This window comes from Pseudonaja textilis, chromosome 2, assembly GCF_049901715.1.
Source record: "Pseudonaja textilis isolate UNSWEBS1 chromosome 2, rPseTex1.2, whole genome shotgun sequence".
Taxonomy (NCBI): domain Eukaryota; kingdom Metazoa; phylum Chordata; class Lepidosauria; order Squamata; family Elapidae; genus Pseudonaja; species Pseudonaja textilis.
The window spans coordinates 150,693,536-150,709,728 of record NC_141991.1 but is presented as its reverse complement, the minus strand read 5'-3'; the positions used below and the strand labels follow the sequence as shown (position 1 = coordinate 150,709,728).

The window sequence follows — 16,193 nt, the reverse complement described above, 5'->3', positions numbered from 1 at the left end:
CAAGAGTGGAACAAAAGAGACACACTTAGAGGCTACTCCCTCCATAGCATACTGTTAAGACTAGGAGAAAGCAATTGCTCTTTGGAGAAAAAGGACTACTGACATACTGAAAGGCATGGCATGGTGCAAATAACACATACACGCAGCAAAAAACAAACAAACCCCAAACCCATATAATTGTGTCTTCTGAGGACGCAAGCTTTCCTTATTAGGTATTTTGAAAAGCAGATCCCCAATCCTTTGTGGTAAAAACAGTACAATTAAAAAATAGTCTGGGCAAGACTAGTGAATAGCTTTGGGCTATTTCATGCTGAAGCTTGGACAATGCAGTTGTGACTGCTTTTCTGAACAGAAGCCTGCTTACCATTAAGCTCCCATAAAAGTGAGATATGTACATGGCTAAGAATGTCAGCCAGAATGATTACCTCACATCTTGAGTGAAAGGTTGGGATTTAAAAACCCAAATATCTTTTCTTTTTAAAACACATTTCTGCTCAGAGTTGGTTGGACTCAGGCAGTGTCTAAATCTAATTAATTAAATCAATGCCAAATTATTTTATATAAGTAATTGGAACTGCAGATTTTTAAATCTATTCTTGGTACAGAACCAATCATGCATGGGGGTGGGGGGTGGGGGAGAGGAATGCAGGATTAAGAAATAATGCTGGGAGAGGCAGAAAGAGTGACAGATCTAAACTCCTTCCCCAAGACAAGCAAAATTGCAGACATGAAGAATAAATACATAATTCTACTGGGTGTATTTCACAAGACAGTCCTTTAAGCTGGTGAAATAGAAAGGTTTTGCCTCTGATCTCAGCTATTCCACACAAACACAGCAACTGGAGAAGCTTGCTAAGATGCTACCTTCAAATTGATACATGGCCACACAGGTTCCAATGGGTGATGCCAATTCCTCTTCAAAGTCCTCGTCGAACTCTGTGTAAATGGGTTGGTTGAGTGTGTCCTGGCTCTCGTTAGAATGAGTAGCGTCAGGGCTAGAAGGAGAAAAGCGAATATTGAGTATGTTGTATTACAAGTTGCAGGAGGGAGGGTATAGGCAAAAGCGAATATGATGCCATCATAGTGAAGATAAAATATTACTTCTTGTAAGAAAGCTTCAACTGGCCTTCCTGATGGGACTATCAATCTCATTTTTTTCTTGATATCACTCGTGCATAGATGCACTCTAGGGATTAACAGGACAAACCAACTTTGGTTCAGAACAGGGGACTATATCTTATGCTATCTCCTGGTAATGGATATGCTAGGGGTTATTTTATGTGCAGGCTCATCAGAGACATTTTATGCAATAGGTAGTCCTTGTTTAGCAACCGTCTTGTGTTTGCTCTTGCAATGTTCATGCCCACATTTACAATCTCTGCAGTGTCTTTCCCTCCATCAGGTACCTTTCATTACACTGTTAATACTTGGTCCTGACCTTTTTTTCTTCCCTATAGCAGAGTGCACTATCTTTCTCTCCAACACAGCACATCCCTGACTTAATTATTGGGGGTAGGTGAGTGAGTGGATTAGAACCCAAGATAGTTGGTAACTGCTGCCTGAAACCAACAGGACCATAAGCAGTTTTATATTAGAGCAGGGCTGTCAAATCCACGACCTGCGTGCTTCATGCGCTGGCCACGCCCGGTTTAACGAAGGGGGGAATTGCGATATGTCACGTGACGCCGCCATGACTGCTCTAGAGGCTTTTATTTGCCTCCTATATGGTGTGTGTGTGCTAGACAAATAGCCAGAAGTAAAATCATACAGTTATGGTCACATGATTCTCACTTTGTTGACCGCTTTGGGTAACTGCAAGGTTGCTGGTTCCAACTGTGATTGCTAAATGAGGACTATCTGTTAAAAGTTTTGTCAGGGGAAAGAAATCCGTCTCCAGCTTCTTGTGGAAGGGGGAAAAAAAGTGACCTCAAACCTGGACAGGATGTGGCTTTTCCCTTCAATTCCAGTTTAACTTCAGTGAAAACACAGGATTGCTCGAGAGGAAGAGCAACTGGCTGGATCACGAGGAAAGACCTAGGAATCCTGCAGATCAGGACCACTTTCCGGGATTACTCCTGAGGAACCATGGCAGCTAGGCCTGCAGTGCGAGTGTCTCAGCCCCATATTAGGAACCTCAAAGAAGCTCTAATGCCTGGTTGCTCTTCTTTGGCTGCTTGCGCTTACCTGTCTTTTTCATGGGAGCAGTTGTTGTTGTTCAGGGCACTGGCAGGATCCAAGTGGCGGTTATAGTGGGTAACTGTGTCAGGGCGGTTGCTCAGCATCCTACTCTCGGCATCTGCCAGCCAAGCCTATAGAGAGGCCAAAAGGTGAGCATGGATCATTATGGCTTCCTTGAGGAGGATCTGTCTCTCTGCCAGAAATGGGGCCTCAACCATGTGAACATGGCTCTGCTAATGTAACTCCAAAAGGCAGAACACTGGCTAATGGGTTGCCAAGCTGTGATGCTCTAAAGAAGGCATACAGACTCTTCCCCAGGTTTACTGCATCCTTGTTCTGACCAGGCTTTTGTCAAGCACCATCCAGGGCAGCATGAACTTATGACGAACACTTGGGGGAGAAAAGAGTACCAAGCTCCTCATGGCCATTGCTGAACACAACTTACGGGAAATCTCCTGCAAACAAATGGCAGAGTCCTTGGCACTTGAGAAGCTTTAGTTACTGCTCTGGTCAGGTAACATGAAGCCAATGTGAGCTAAGAAGTCTAGAGCTAAAATTCAGCAATAACTGGCAAACTCAAGCAAGCAGAGAAATCACATACTGAGAGATCCCTCAGACCTGTGCAGAATGACAAAAGAATCACCGTAGAAGCTCTAGCTTCCTTAATAAAGGCTTGACCCCACACTCCTCTGGAACCAGCCCAATTCAAAGTCTCCTATTAACTATGATTCAGCAAACCAAGCTTCTGCTTCTTAACTACTGTCCTATTCAACAAGGTTACTTGTAATGCAGTAGCAATTTCAGGAACACATGACACTTTCCAAAATCTTGGGAATGTTCTCAGAAACCCTCTAAAACAGGGGTAGTCAACCTTTTTATACCTACCGTCCACTTTTCTATCTCTGTTAGTAGTAAAGTTTTCTCTAACTGCCCACCGGTTCCACAGTAATGGTGATTTATAAAGTAGGGGACAAAACCTCTACCGCCCCCCCGAAAGCTGGAATGCCCACTGGTGGGCGGTAGGGACCAGGTTGACTACTGCTGGTCTAAAAGTTGCACGTGGATGGTATTTTCAAGTTAGTGAAATGACAAATCATTCTGAATGTAATCAGATGCACGGCCTCCCCCTTCTAAGTCCTTACTTCACATTTCTGAATCTCTAGACGCAACCTTTCAATATTGCCCAGTGTCTCCGAGATCTTTGGCTCCAAGCTATTGGGGTCTCCCATCTGTGGTGTCTTTTGGTAAACATCCTTCATCTTATTTAAGGCATCCCTGAAACAAGGAAGAGAGCAAAAATGATTATTGTGAGAAGTTACTGCAACGTAGATGAGAAAAGGGCAATCAAAACTCAAAATATTTGGAACAAAGCAAGCCTTCATTAATAAATTAGTATTAATAAACAGTTAATGAAATATTGCTGATTGCCTTGTTAGCTTGATTTGCCCAACACCACCAGACGTGGTCTGTCTAACCTTCCCCTACCCACAGTTCAATATATATGTATATTTTGCTATACAGGTAGCTGACTGTTTCTACCATTCAAGAATCTTTCTATACTTTAAACATACTGATCGAGGTTTTGTAAACTTGAGTACATTTTTTTACTTTCATTATGAGTTATCCTAAATGTTAAAAGCTGTACCAATTAAAAGCTGTGGGGAAATTAAATGTGAAAAATTACGAAGGAGAACAATTACAGTAAATGCTGTATGTGTGAAAATGCAGTGATAATCAGCAGTGAATTGTTTTATGAATTAACAGAACATCCTAGAATTAGTAAACTAATTATCAACAACTATAGTGGGACAGAAAAGTGCCCTTTAAACTCTGAAGCTGCAACTGGAACAGTGGCTTGCTTGCTGATCCAAGTTAACTGGCTTAGCATAACAGCATCTGTTCTCTGAGATTTGCACAGGTTGCCAGAAGGTGTTTAGTCCCAATTCAAGATGCTGGTGAAGTAACCTTGCTGAGTTACTATCTGAGGTACCTAAATAGTTGAATTAGGGAGAGGATATTTTGGGTGCTCAACAGGGGTGAAATTCAACCACCTCAGAGAGGTGGTAGGGACAATTTGAATTGGTAAAAAATTGCCCCTGGTTGCTATTACTATTATACGACGCCACATCCACAGCCACACCCACAGAGCTGGCAGGGAAAATTTTGAATTTCACCTCAGGTGCCCACCCTGAAAAAAAATGTGGGGAGCTGGGACTTGGGAGGTTCTCGGGCACAGCTCTCTTACCCTGGACAGCTTTCCCCTCTCCCCGAGGGTGCTTTGGAAAATGGAATCCTCTAAGACAGAATTCAAGCTTGCTCCATCACAACAATGGGTTGATTTATTATTTTAAGTACGGTAGTAACTGGGTGTATTAATGTTATGATTTTCAGCAGCTTGTACATTTTGTGAAATAAGTTACAGAAAAAAAAACCTCTTGATATGTTTGTAATAGGACAATAACATGTTAAACAGCGTACAGATGGTAAAAAAGCCATGGCACAATTAAGCATGTATTTATAACACAGGGCAGGGAGGTCTTTTGTACCTCTGGAAAGTCTGGAAGCATCGCACACTGCCTTAGATTAACTTCTCTCTTTCCCTTGTAATCAATGGGGAACCAATGGAATGTATGTGTGGTGTAAAGAGGGGAAGGTCCCGCTTTGTTAATAATACCCTCTTCTCATTCCTAATGGTAGAAGAGTGGGTTAGGTCTGGCCAGCTGGGCCATCATGGCCTAGCTGGATATCGACTCTATATGACCCAATGGGTGACAGACACAGGATTAAAACAGCAATTAAAACCTGCAAGAAAGTAATCTTAAAAAGAGGAACATCACCAAAATGAAAATGAAGAGTCCCCCCCAGCTCCAAGTACACTGAATTTTAAGGGTGAAACTGGTCGTGCACTGCCCCCTGGTGGTCACATCTTGTAAGGAATAATGTATGAAAATGATTCAACCTGACCCCAACCTACACCATAACTCCTAACTAGAATACTTGTATTTTTGCTTGGCACTGACTAGTTGTCCTTTCTGTTGTCCTGCAAAATTTTGAAGTGTGCCTTTTCCTTTGTGGCTAAAGACTAGATCACAGTGATCCAGAGAGCACAACGTAATGAGGGTCATCCTTTCTAGCCTTTGTTATTTTTGTCCAGTGAAATCTACTGTTGGAGAAGTTGACCATGTGCAGCAAATATTACCTGTGGGATTCTGGACCAAATGCTGTACTGCACTTCTCCCTTGACATTTACTTTTAAAGAAGTAGCATACTTTTCTTTGACATACACAACTTTGTTTCTTGGTTCTGCCCCTACCCTGGACACTCATACGTTTCTCTCAAATACACATATCTAACCTTATTGCCTTCCTACCCACCACCAACACATGGGCTATTTTGGTTTTTACTAGGGCTTTGTAGATAGGTTTGAGATCTCTTTATTGGATTGGACCACAGATCTTGGCTTAGTCTCAACGTCTCCTACAAAGTTAAGCCCAACTTAACCTACAAAGACACTGGGAAAGGAGATGCTCCCAGTCCTGGGTTGCAGAGAGCATGACCAAGGAGGTAGGCAGAAGCAGAGTGCACATCCTGTACATCCCAGTGAGGATCAGCTCTCAGAGCTGAGTGGGGCTTTTTTTTCTTCCAGATGCTACAGCAGCCACTGTCCTTGCCACTCAGCTGTCCTCATCTCCTCTTCCACGGCCTGCTTGATCTCACGGAACATTTGCTGTTGCCGCTTGCCAGCTCAGCCACAAATGGAGCAGATGCCATCCAGGAGGATGACAAGAGCTCCAGCAGGCAGGAGACCTTTAGAGGGTGGGCAGGAGGCAGGACCAGGAAGGGAGGGATGTGGCAAGAGTAGGGGAGGCTTTGCTGGGGCTCGAAACAGCTGCAAGTGCTTTGTACCCCTAGAACTGGCCCTGCTCAAAAGCGAAATAATAACACAAATGTGTGCACATCACTGATTTTTTGCTTTATGTTAGGTGAGACTAAAAAGAACTTTATCGTTAAGCAAGCTGCAAAATCTTCAAATAGGAAAGGATCAAAGAGATACTTTTTTCCTTCAATGAAGGCTGAGTAGCTAAAACATGATTGTCAGGGATATTCAAATCAATATTAATCATGGAGCTTGAAAGAACCGATTTTCTGAAATCTCAGATTTTTTTTTACTTGGAAAAAGGTAGTTTCTTCTCTTTCTGGACTGCCTAGATCACAGGAAGGACATTAGCCAAATGCTCTGACTCTGACCTTTGATCCAGCTCTTTCTGCAACTCCCGGCTTCTTTCTTCAATCTTCTGTTGTAATTTTTTTCTCCTCTGCTCTGGAGGCAAATGGCTAAAATCTTCTGTGATCACAGTCTGGCAGTAGGAAAAGACACACATCATTTCCCCCCCAGATGCTTCTCCGCTCTCCGCAAAACCAACTTTTCTCCCGCAGGCTGTATCTCAGTGTGCTACTTTTGAGAAACATCATCTTCCCTTGCGCAGAATCAAGACTGGCAACTAACAGGCTGTAGGCAACGATTCCCTATAGCCCCAGAATCCTGTTGCACTATAGGGAGAATGTTGTACCTACTTAGCTCTGATTATACAGCAGGGAACCATTCTCAATAAATAATGCTTTTAAACATTGAACCACCTCCTTTCCCACAATGTTTTGGGGTGATTATCGTGTTTATTTCTCCTGTGGAATTCGAAGTAGCTGGGAGAAAATAATAAGACCCCAGTAAGTGAGCTCACACATCACAATACCTCAAAGCTAAACAAGCTAATATTGTGGCTTAGTACAATGAAGGAATCCAGCCTCACGTGGAATGGGAACCAAGAATGACGTCAGAACTTTGTGACTTACTCTTTACATTCTCTTGAATTTTCCTTACATTCCCTTGAATTAAACAATTAAAAACCTGCAACTTTAAGGTATTTTCAAAAGTCATCAAACATTTAGGGTCTTCAGTTCAGAAGGACACATTTTCAAGAGACCCGGAGCACCTAGCTTGGGGCAAGGAGAAGACCCACAGAGAAAATGTTATTTCAAGTAACCTGGAACGATGCTGGACAGGACTCTCTAAACTGAAAACCAGTGTGTAGCCTTAGCCAGTAATTGCTTATGAGTAGACAATGATTCTTCGCTGGATGTGCTGCAACCATTCAACATTGGAAATGTAGCCACCTCCTCTGAACCATATTTGCCATGAAAATATGATGGTGAGATTTTGCTGTGTACTGAGGCTGACTAGATTCAAGTCTTTTGGTATTTTTCAATAACATGTTCCTTATGTCTTCCTTAAGGAATTACTATATTGGTAACTTGATTGATCGTAGTGGTTGCTGTTAAAGGATAATCTACCTCGTTAAATTGGGCAATATTAGGGCAGAGAATTTTTGGCTTCCTCATGCGGAGACTATGGCTTTGCTCAGTTGCATAAATCTTTCCAAATTCCTCATTCCAAACCATCTGCTTTTATGACATGCATTGGGACAGAGGCTCAGACAGGTTGTATTCCCATTCTTCCCAGGACAAAATGTATGAATCAGATGCCAAATAAAACTGAAAATGAGCCCAATTCCCTGAGAATTGGGGCAAATAAGCATCATCTTCCTGTACTTACAAATTGAACTAGTAGTATTAAAATATTAACCACGAATATCTCTAAACATGTGCATGTGTGCAAAATTACAGGAACACACTCAATTAATGCCCCATCTCTTTGCCCACATCTGCACATTTTAAATTTTATGTTCTTGTACTTATGTCTACACATAAAAATTTAATAACGATGCTTCTGACACAAATAAATAAATTTGTCTACCTAAGTACTCAGAGCAGGCTACAGCAATAAAACAAAGTATAAAGCACAACAATAATTAAAATCAGTAGAAGTCTTGCTTACTTTGAAATAGGAACTATTACCAATTTGTGTAAAGAATAAAAAAAAGGGAAGGGAAGGACTTTTTTACTCAATGGACATTCCACATTCTCCCACCATGACCACTCTTATGGCATTCATGGGCAGGTGAAGTGAAGGGGGAGCAGCAGCACCTAAGTAAGATTCAGGAAACAGGTGCAAGAAATGCAATCAAAGGGACAGCTCTGGCACCTGGGCTTTTTAAGGCTGGAGTGGGGAAGTGGCAATGTCACAGAGATATTCCATGGTAAAACAGTCGTCTTCTGCTTTGAATCTTATAAAGTTGGATCAGGAGGTCATCTGCTAAAACAAACTTTTGGGAGACTCGTAAGTAATCAAAGAAAGGTCTTTTTTTTTTTTACATAACACAATTAAAATGAGGAATTTGCTGCCATCAAACATGGCTATTGCCACCAACGTATCATTTAAAAAAATGGGACTAGAGAAATTCGTATGTGATCAGACTATCAGTGACCTTGAGGCTGCTTACTCCCTCCAGAATCTCATGGCTTGAATATCAGCTGTTGGGGAAAGGTGGTAATGAAGAACTTTCCTTTCTATACTTGTAATTTCCTCATGCTATGGAGCAAGAAGGTTGGATACAAACCCTTGTCCCGATCAAGCAAAGCTCTTAGGTACACCGTCTCTTGCTTTCTCTTTTGCTTTATCATCTTTTTAAAATTTCTAAAGACAACTGGTCAAAATCTTGGTTTAGTTCACCAACTTGGTTTAGTTTTACCAACGTAAAACTTACCAAGAAGGAAACTGAATGGATTTTCCCCGCTAGAAATGTCTTTTTTCCATATACACTGAACTGAGTAATTACTGCTTCAAAGGAAACAGCAGAAGGCTAGGATCTAGAGCAGAGGTCTTCAATCCTAGCAACTTTAAGACTTGTGGACTTCAACTCCCAGAATTCCTCAGCCAGCAAAGCTTTGCTGGCTGAGGAATTCTGGGAGCTGAAGTCCACAAGTCTTAAAGTTGCCAAGGTTGGAGACCCCTGATCTAGAGTGTGTATCATCTTATCAGCACATAAACCACAACTGACTTTCTACCTACTTTCTGCCTTTGGTGGTGGCGGCGATGGTGGCAGCAGCAGAAGACATATGACAGTGATTTAAGCAAACAAAGTTATCCACTTACCCCCCGTTTGAGGCTGCGGAAGGATGTGATGCGGGGTTTGACTGTCTTATTGATCTCGTTCAAACAGTAAGACAGAGGGTCACGGGTGAATTTGGGGGATGGAGGTCCATTGATGGCAGAGGAGGAGGGGGAAGATGAAGAGGAAGGGCAATTTATAGGGGAGAGGGGAGGGGTTGGGAGCTAGCGACAGATAAGGGCCATGAACAAGAAACAAAGAAAAAAAAAACACACAAAAGGATGGGAAAAATATATTGTAAGAAAATAAAAGGACACACATACAAAAAAGAAAAATATCCCGCCACCAGAAAAACTACAGTACATTCCATCTATATTGCATATATACTCCTAATGGAAGGACTACATTGGCCAATAGTTGAGAGGGGTTGCTAGACATTTGTTTTCAGTTGAAACAGCGGGTACATCGGCTCCCACATTCACCAGACAAAGCAATAACTACAAACCCATGAGGTCCAATATAACAGGAATGTACTGTAACAGAACCCAAGAATACATGGGGAAGAGACAGTAGTACACAAGGCACAGAAACACCTGGTCACCGGGGAGCAAATGAAAAAAGATGAGGAGTGTGGCAAGATGCAGAGCTGACTTGGCATTGACATATCTCAGGGCAACATGGCATAGTTCCTTTCCTGCCTCCCCCTCCCCCCAGCCTCCCCTCCACCACCCCGGATCTGGTAATCTGGTTCTCAAACTCTGTTATGTGGTAGGGCTAATCTGGCCTTAAACTTCAAAGTTATTGTCTGAAGAGAAAAGGTCCAATGTTAGTAGCCAAAGATGGAAAGCCTTTAAGGGGAGCCAGAGGCTACTGCTGCGTAGCACTTCAGAGCATGCATTTAACCTTTCTCACTCCTTCAAGGTCTTGGGTCCTTTCCTGGGATTGTGGTGCTGTTGCCCAATGCCATTAAAAGCGCAGTGTGTTAAGGAGTTGCAGAGCGGTGCTGGACAAGCACCTTCAGGCGCTCAGAAGCACCCTGTTGCCTTTTCATGGAATGATTCACAGGGAGGTACAACAAAACCACCAATATGAGGAATTCTGAGAGTTGAAATACACATATCTGGAAGGTGCTGAGGCTAAAAGAAGCTCATTATCTACCCAACTATCTGTCTTCTCTCCAAGGTCAATACAGGTCCATCTTTGCTGCAGCCAATTTAAGATGGATATAGATGTGGAAATGCCTATTCAGCTCAGAAGAACTTATTCGTTTTGCTTTAAAATCTCTTGAAACACTGTTGACAAGATAAAATGCTCTTTAAGTAGGAGAGAACAACCCAAGTAACATTGAGTTATATTAGCAGGATGAGACTGATCAAATCTCCTCTCACTTCTGAACTGATCATATTTGCCTTAGGCAAGGCTGCTTCCTCTCCACCCCCTTCTGTAGTACAACAAAGACAATATGAACTGACTTAAGGTTGTTTAGGCAACCAAAAAGGACTCATGTTTAATAATATAAAGCTTTATCAATTACAATGTTTGCCAAGCTTTGGTAATTGTATGCACGCTAAACAGGCAAATTTTTATTTAATGTTGACTTGCAAGTTAACGAGTGCATGTTATATGAGTACATGTTCTCTCATATAATTTATTAGGGAAAGAGAAAGTAATTTGGGACAGTTTATAAACCGGTTGCTCTGAAATACAGTAATTAGTCTAGAAAGTGAAAGGAATCACTACTGCACCATCCTCCAGGTATCTCTTGCAGGCTCAAAAGCAGCTTAGCAAGCTCCTTAGGGGAGAATTCAGGAATGCCATTTTGTCTTTCCTGCCCTGAAGTCATTCGTGAATAGTCAAGGACAAAAGGCACCCAAGTTCACATACGCACAGAGGCAAGGAGGCAATACGGAGGAGGACATGGAGGAAATTACGCAGTAGGAAAACAGAGATGTAGGCAAAGCAGAGGCCAATTATAGATGTGAGCAAAGGCCGTGGAGCTTGGCTTTTGTGCAGCATCTGCATTGCAAGATTAATAGGACAGATGTGACTAAGAAAACATTTGCACGGCAGAACTAAAACGATAGGGGGTGAGAGAACACGCTCAGTTCAGATGTAAGGCAAGAGAGTTCAGGACTCTAGATGGCCATGGCAAGTGGGAAAAAGGGGCCCTGTGTGGATGGAAAAAGGAGGTCTTTGCTAAAGCACAGGCCAGCTGAAATAGTGTCCTCGCAAAGGCTATGAAGGAACCTCTGGGGAAAATTAGTAGGAAACAAAACGAGAGCTCCCTGAAGCAGCCTTTGGACTCTGACATCATCATCTCCAGCGCACAAGCCCACGGGGTCATCTAGGGACTACAGGAAAAAGACAGGGGCAGCTGGGAATGGCTTCTTGGAATATGCCATTCTAGGGCAGGCTTCCAAAGGCCTCCACAGTGAGCAACAGGAGGCTGATGAGATCCAGTGGCGGAGAGGGAAGGGATTTTCTAGCTAAGGCCCTCCTCCAGCAGTAGATATAATAGCCAAACTCTGTCTTGGCCCAGATTTTCCTGAGCAGCATTGGTTTGACTTAGAAAGTCAGAAAAGGAAGCTCTTTCGTGAGGACTAGTGCGAACAACTGGAAAGAAGAAAGAAGTCAGCCAAAGGATGAATGGAGGTGGCAATGAGTGTTAGTATGGTAACTTGCAGACTTCCATAGCATATTTCAGCTGAGAAATCTGCTGTGGTAGGTCAGCAGCCTGAAAGGCAGGGGCAATTAAATGCAATTGGGTTGCAGTGGAAATCCTGGATTTCAGAGTAATATTCAAACATGCCAACAAAACACTGTGATTATCCTTTTCCTTCCCTCCATCCCTGACCCCAGATACTGCTGGTCTGTGAATCCAAGAGATATTAAGAGGGAGATGTCAGAAGACCCATCGCTCTCAATTACCTTCAGGATGCTGCCAGCCCTCTGCATCGATCCTCACCTTATTCTTCCTGCTGAAGAGCCAGCGTTTTCCCTTGTTCTTGCCTAGCAGTCGGGGATCCAGACGGCCATCCAGTGTGCCCCGGGGAGTTCCCAGGCTGCTATCGGAAGAGGTGCGGTTCATGGGTTGGCTGAAGTCTTCAAAATCCATGTCTCCTGGCCTTTCAAAACCTGATTTGTGCAGTTCAATTAACATTTGCGAGTCCTAACAGAAGAAAAGCATCTTTTTGAAATAAAACAGGAAAACGCTCACATAAAAACTGTCAACCCCGCTCTAAGTGAGCCTGCAACAGAGATTAGTAGCAAAGCTCCATATTGACCAAGAAATGGGATCTAAGAGCACCATTTCAGTCATGCAATCGTAAGAGTAGCTTAAGTGTATCTTCTCACGTAAGAAATCAAATACTTTTTAATTAAACAATATAAGTTCCTGGTGCCTGTCCAGGAACAGGATTGTTTCTAAGCACAACCATAATTCAAAGGCAGAAAACATATTTGTCAGCAAAAAAAAGCAACAACCCCAACTTCTCCAGGCAAAGGATATTAGGTCCTACTGTTGGAAAGGTTGGGGTTAACAAAAAATCCACATTCTTTTCAGCCTCTACCATACACAGAAGAATAAGGTACCTTCAGACACCTACATTTTTTTCATCAACCACTTCTGCAGCTGCCTTCATGCCTTCCAGACATTTGCCAATGATCGGCATGACTTGCTGTTCTACCTCTGAAAAGATGCTATAGCCTCCCTTGAGACGCCGCGTCCGTCTTTCATCCATCTCTTGCATCTTCTAGAAAACAAGCAACAAAAAAAGGACTAACAATAACTGAGATATGAGGATTATTCACAATCCCCAATTGCTGTTGCTTTAGACAATACTACAGGAAAGTTTCACAAAATAGCCGCAATGGATATGTTCAGTCACAAACAAGCTGACAAGAAAGCTAAGATGGACCCCAGAATAGTTTCAAACACACCAATGTAATGTTTCTGGGCCCCTTAGATATTTCTGCAAAGAATTATGACATTGATACTAGGGCATGTTGCTTTGCTGTGCAGCACAATAGTTTCCAAAATCACTTCTTAACTAAAAGACTATGTAGCATGTATGAGCCTATGTGTGAGTTGCCTCAGGACTTGGGCCTCTCCTCCATCCTACTTAACATCTAATACAAAACAGATAATCAGAGTTGGAAGGGACTTTGTAGGTCATCTGGTCCAGGGGTCGCCAACCTTTTGGACCTCAGGGACCACCAAACTCATAAATTTTAGATCCCAGGGACCACTAACTGGTTCTGTGGGCGTGGCCTAATTTGTGGGTGTGGCTTGGTGGTCATGTGACTGGCTGGGCATGGCTTCTGTGTAAATATTATAAATATTTATATAATTATTGAGTTTTTTATAAAAAAGAGCAACTTTTACCCAAAATCAGGCAAAGCAGGCAGGCAGATTGAGTTGCTGACAGAATCACAGATTCATTCAGAAATCTATCTATCTGCCATTGGCTAGCTCAGTCTGTCACATAAAATTTGCTAGCAAGCAAACTCACAAAATTAACTCACAACACACCATGTATGTAAATATTGATTTTTTTATTTTAAAAAAGAGCAACTTTTACACAAAATCAGGCAAAGCAGGCAGATTGAGTTGCTCACAGAATCATTCGGTGATCTATCTATCTGCCATCGGCTTTCTCAGTCTCTCAAATTTGCTTGCCGTGAGTCTGCACTCACGTCTGAATTTGTTTGCAAGCAAACCTTCAGTCCTAAGAGAGGTTCAGCTGTGTTTAGCTAGAAAGCAAGAAATCCAACCATTTCCTGCTTCCTAGCTAATCTAAATCTCCCGGCACAGCAGAATAGATGATGGTCGGAAAAAGGAAAAATAGCAACTTAGCAGACAAGTTTGCTGGGTAAGGAGTGAGTGGGCAGGGAGGCTTCCTGCGGGCCATGTGGGCCGAGCAGCCTTGTGTTTCTGCACAGCCTAGATTAATTGCTTTTTGTGGGGGGTGCTCTGGGGGTGAGATTTCTCTGTGGTCCACCAAAATTTTCTCATGGCCCATCGGTTGGTGACCGCTGATCTATTCCAACCCCCCGCCCAAGCAGGAGACCCTACACCATTTCTGACAAATGGCAATCCAATCTCTTCTTGAAAGTCTCAAGTGATGGCGCTCCCACAACTTCCGAGGGCAAGGTGTTCCATTGGTTCATTGTTCTCACTGTCAGAAAATTTCTCCTTATTTCCAGGTTAAATCTCTCCTTGTTCAGTTTCCATCCATTATTCCTTGTCTGGCCTACAGGTGCTTTAGAAAATAGCTTGACCCCTTCCTCTCTGTGGCAGCCCCTCAAATATTGAATCATTGCTATCATGTCTCCTCTGGTCCTTCTCTTTACTAGACTAGTCAAGCCCAGTTCCTGTAAAACCACTGGGAGATGTCACCCATCAGTTCTAGAGAATCATCAGTGAGGAGATGATACCCAGGACTAGGCAGGAGATACCATGGATGCATCAGTGTCTGGGAAGCTGGACCAGACAAAGTTCCTTACATTTAATCCTAGCAAGATAAGAGTGGCTAGAATCACCTGTATCCAGGGGCAACACCATCTTTTTTGTTGATGGGTTTGCACTTCCCCAGAAACTGGTCCAAGATCTAGAAGATACCTGAACTAACTACTCCTGCAACAAGTGAAAGTCATGGCTAGAAGCTTTGCCCAGCTTCATAGCTGGCAATCCAGATAAGGCTGTTCCTGGACTAAGATGCCCTGCCCTCGTGAGCTTGTTGATGATGCTTGAAGCTGTTCTTGAAGATTACTCAGGTACTATAGTTGGAATGAAAAGGCCAAACCTTGTTGAACTGACCTAGTTTTCAAGAGCTGCATCGGTTTCCAAAGAGGTTTTGGACACATTTGCAGTACTGATCACCCATTATAAAGTTTATAGCCTAGGTCTTCAGTTTCTGCAGGATTTTTTGCTGTGTTGGTAATGTGAACGACCTGTTTTACAACCATCACAGCTATCAACCATAATAGGCTTCACTACAGTCGCATGTGGAGGGCTACTAGCTCTTCCTACACATTTAATACTGTCTCTCCCAATGCGAGGCAAGCTACATGCTCTATGCTCACTTAGATTCTCTGCTTTGGTCCACAGAGACCATCTGCTTGCCAGACAGTACCAAGGCCGAAGACCTTCGTAGGAGAATACCTCCATGAGGAAGTATTTTCTGATAGGAAGTATGGCTGTTTCCTCACTTTTAAATGATATTCAAAGACCTACTTCTTCAGGTGAGCATCTGAACATGAAATCTACATATTTTATTAGCCCAAGAGGAATTTTGTGATCAAGATCACAGTTACAATTACTGATCACCACAATATTTTTCTGGCAGCAGATTGAGACACTGGCGGAAAAAAAGCCTCTCATTTTATGAGTCAGGATGAGAGAGCCATTCTAGGACCTCCTATTCTGGGAACTGCCTGCAGGGTGGGAGCTATGAAATATAATCCCCTGGACTTCTCTGATGACCTTTGCAGATCTTTGTTTTCCTTTTCCAGGTTTTTTGTAATCCTTATATTTGAACTGATCCCATGACTTTAGCTGCTGTTCAATTAATTCTTAGATCTGTTCCTTTTGTTCGTCTTTCAGATTATGGTTATTTTAGAAGCACTTAAGAGTGGGTGATATACAATTTTTATTGCACAATCATTATTACTGCTTGTACAAACTACTTTGAGGGATTGCTTAATACAGAAAGGGCATCAATTCAGGAAAAAAAAATGGTAAAAACTGCTTAGAGACTTACATTGAAGATCTGTGGCATCTCCAAAAAGTAAAACTGGTTCTGATTGTGATTGAACTTCTGAAGATATGAAGCATATTCATTTTTGCTCTCCTCGGCCATGTGACTACGCAGGTTGGCTTGCTGCTTGGCCTGGAAAAAGTTGGGGAAATGATGAGAGAAAAACCTTATTTCAAGCAAAGCCACAAGTGAAGAATACAATCCAGCTCTGGATTTCTTTGCCTCAGTGCTGCTTAACTTGATGGTCCTC

General features: G+C 42.6%; 1 protein-coding gene across 3 annotated transcripts in view; it reads right to left on the bottom strand.

Annotated features, from left to right (window-relative positions):
• The window catches only part of TRIP10 (thyroid hormone receptor interactor 10), a 61,955-nt gene that overhangs the window by 2,367 nt on the left and 43,395 nt on the right, over positions 1 to 16,193 (bottom strand). For 2 of the 3 annotated variants that reach the window (XM_026716760.2, XM_087925916.1), the window contains exons 7-14: positions 15,947 to 16,075; positions 12,791 to 12,937; positions 12,151 to 12,354; positions 9,230 to 9,409; positions 6,427 to 6,536; positions 3,321 to 3,453; positions 2,185 to 2,309; positions 865 to 995 (exon numbers count right to left, since the gene is read on the bottom strand). In XM_026716760.2, coding sequence (XP_026572545.1) covers positions 865 to 995; positions 2,185 to 2,309; positions 3,321 to 3,453; positions 6,427 to 6,536; positions 9,230 to 9,409; positions 12,151 to 12,354; positions 12,791 to 12,937; positions 15,947 to 16,075 — 1,159 coding nt within the window. The remainder of the gene's footprint in view (positions 1 to 864; positions 996 to 2,184; positions 2,310 to 3,320; positions 3,454 to 6,426; positions 6,537 to 9,229; positions 9,410 to 12,150; positions 12,355 to 12,790; positions 12,938 to 15,946; positions 16,076 to 16,193) is intronic. The other variant, XM_026716761.2, reaches the window with a different exon arrangement.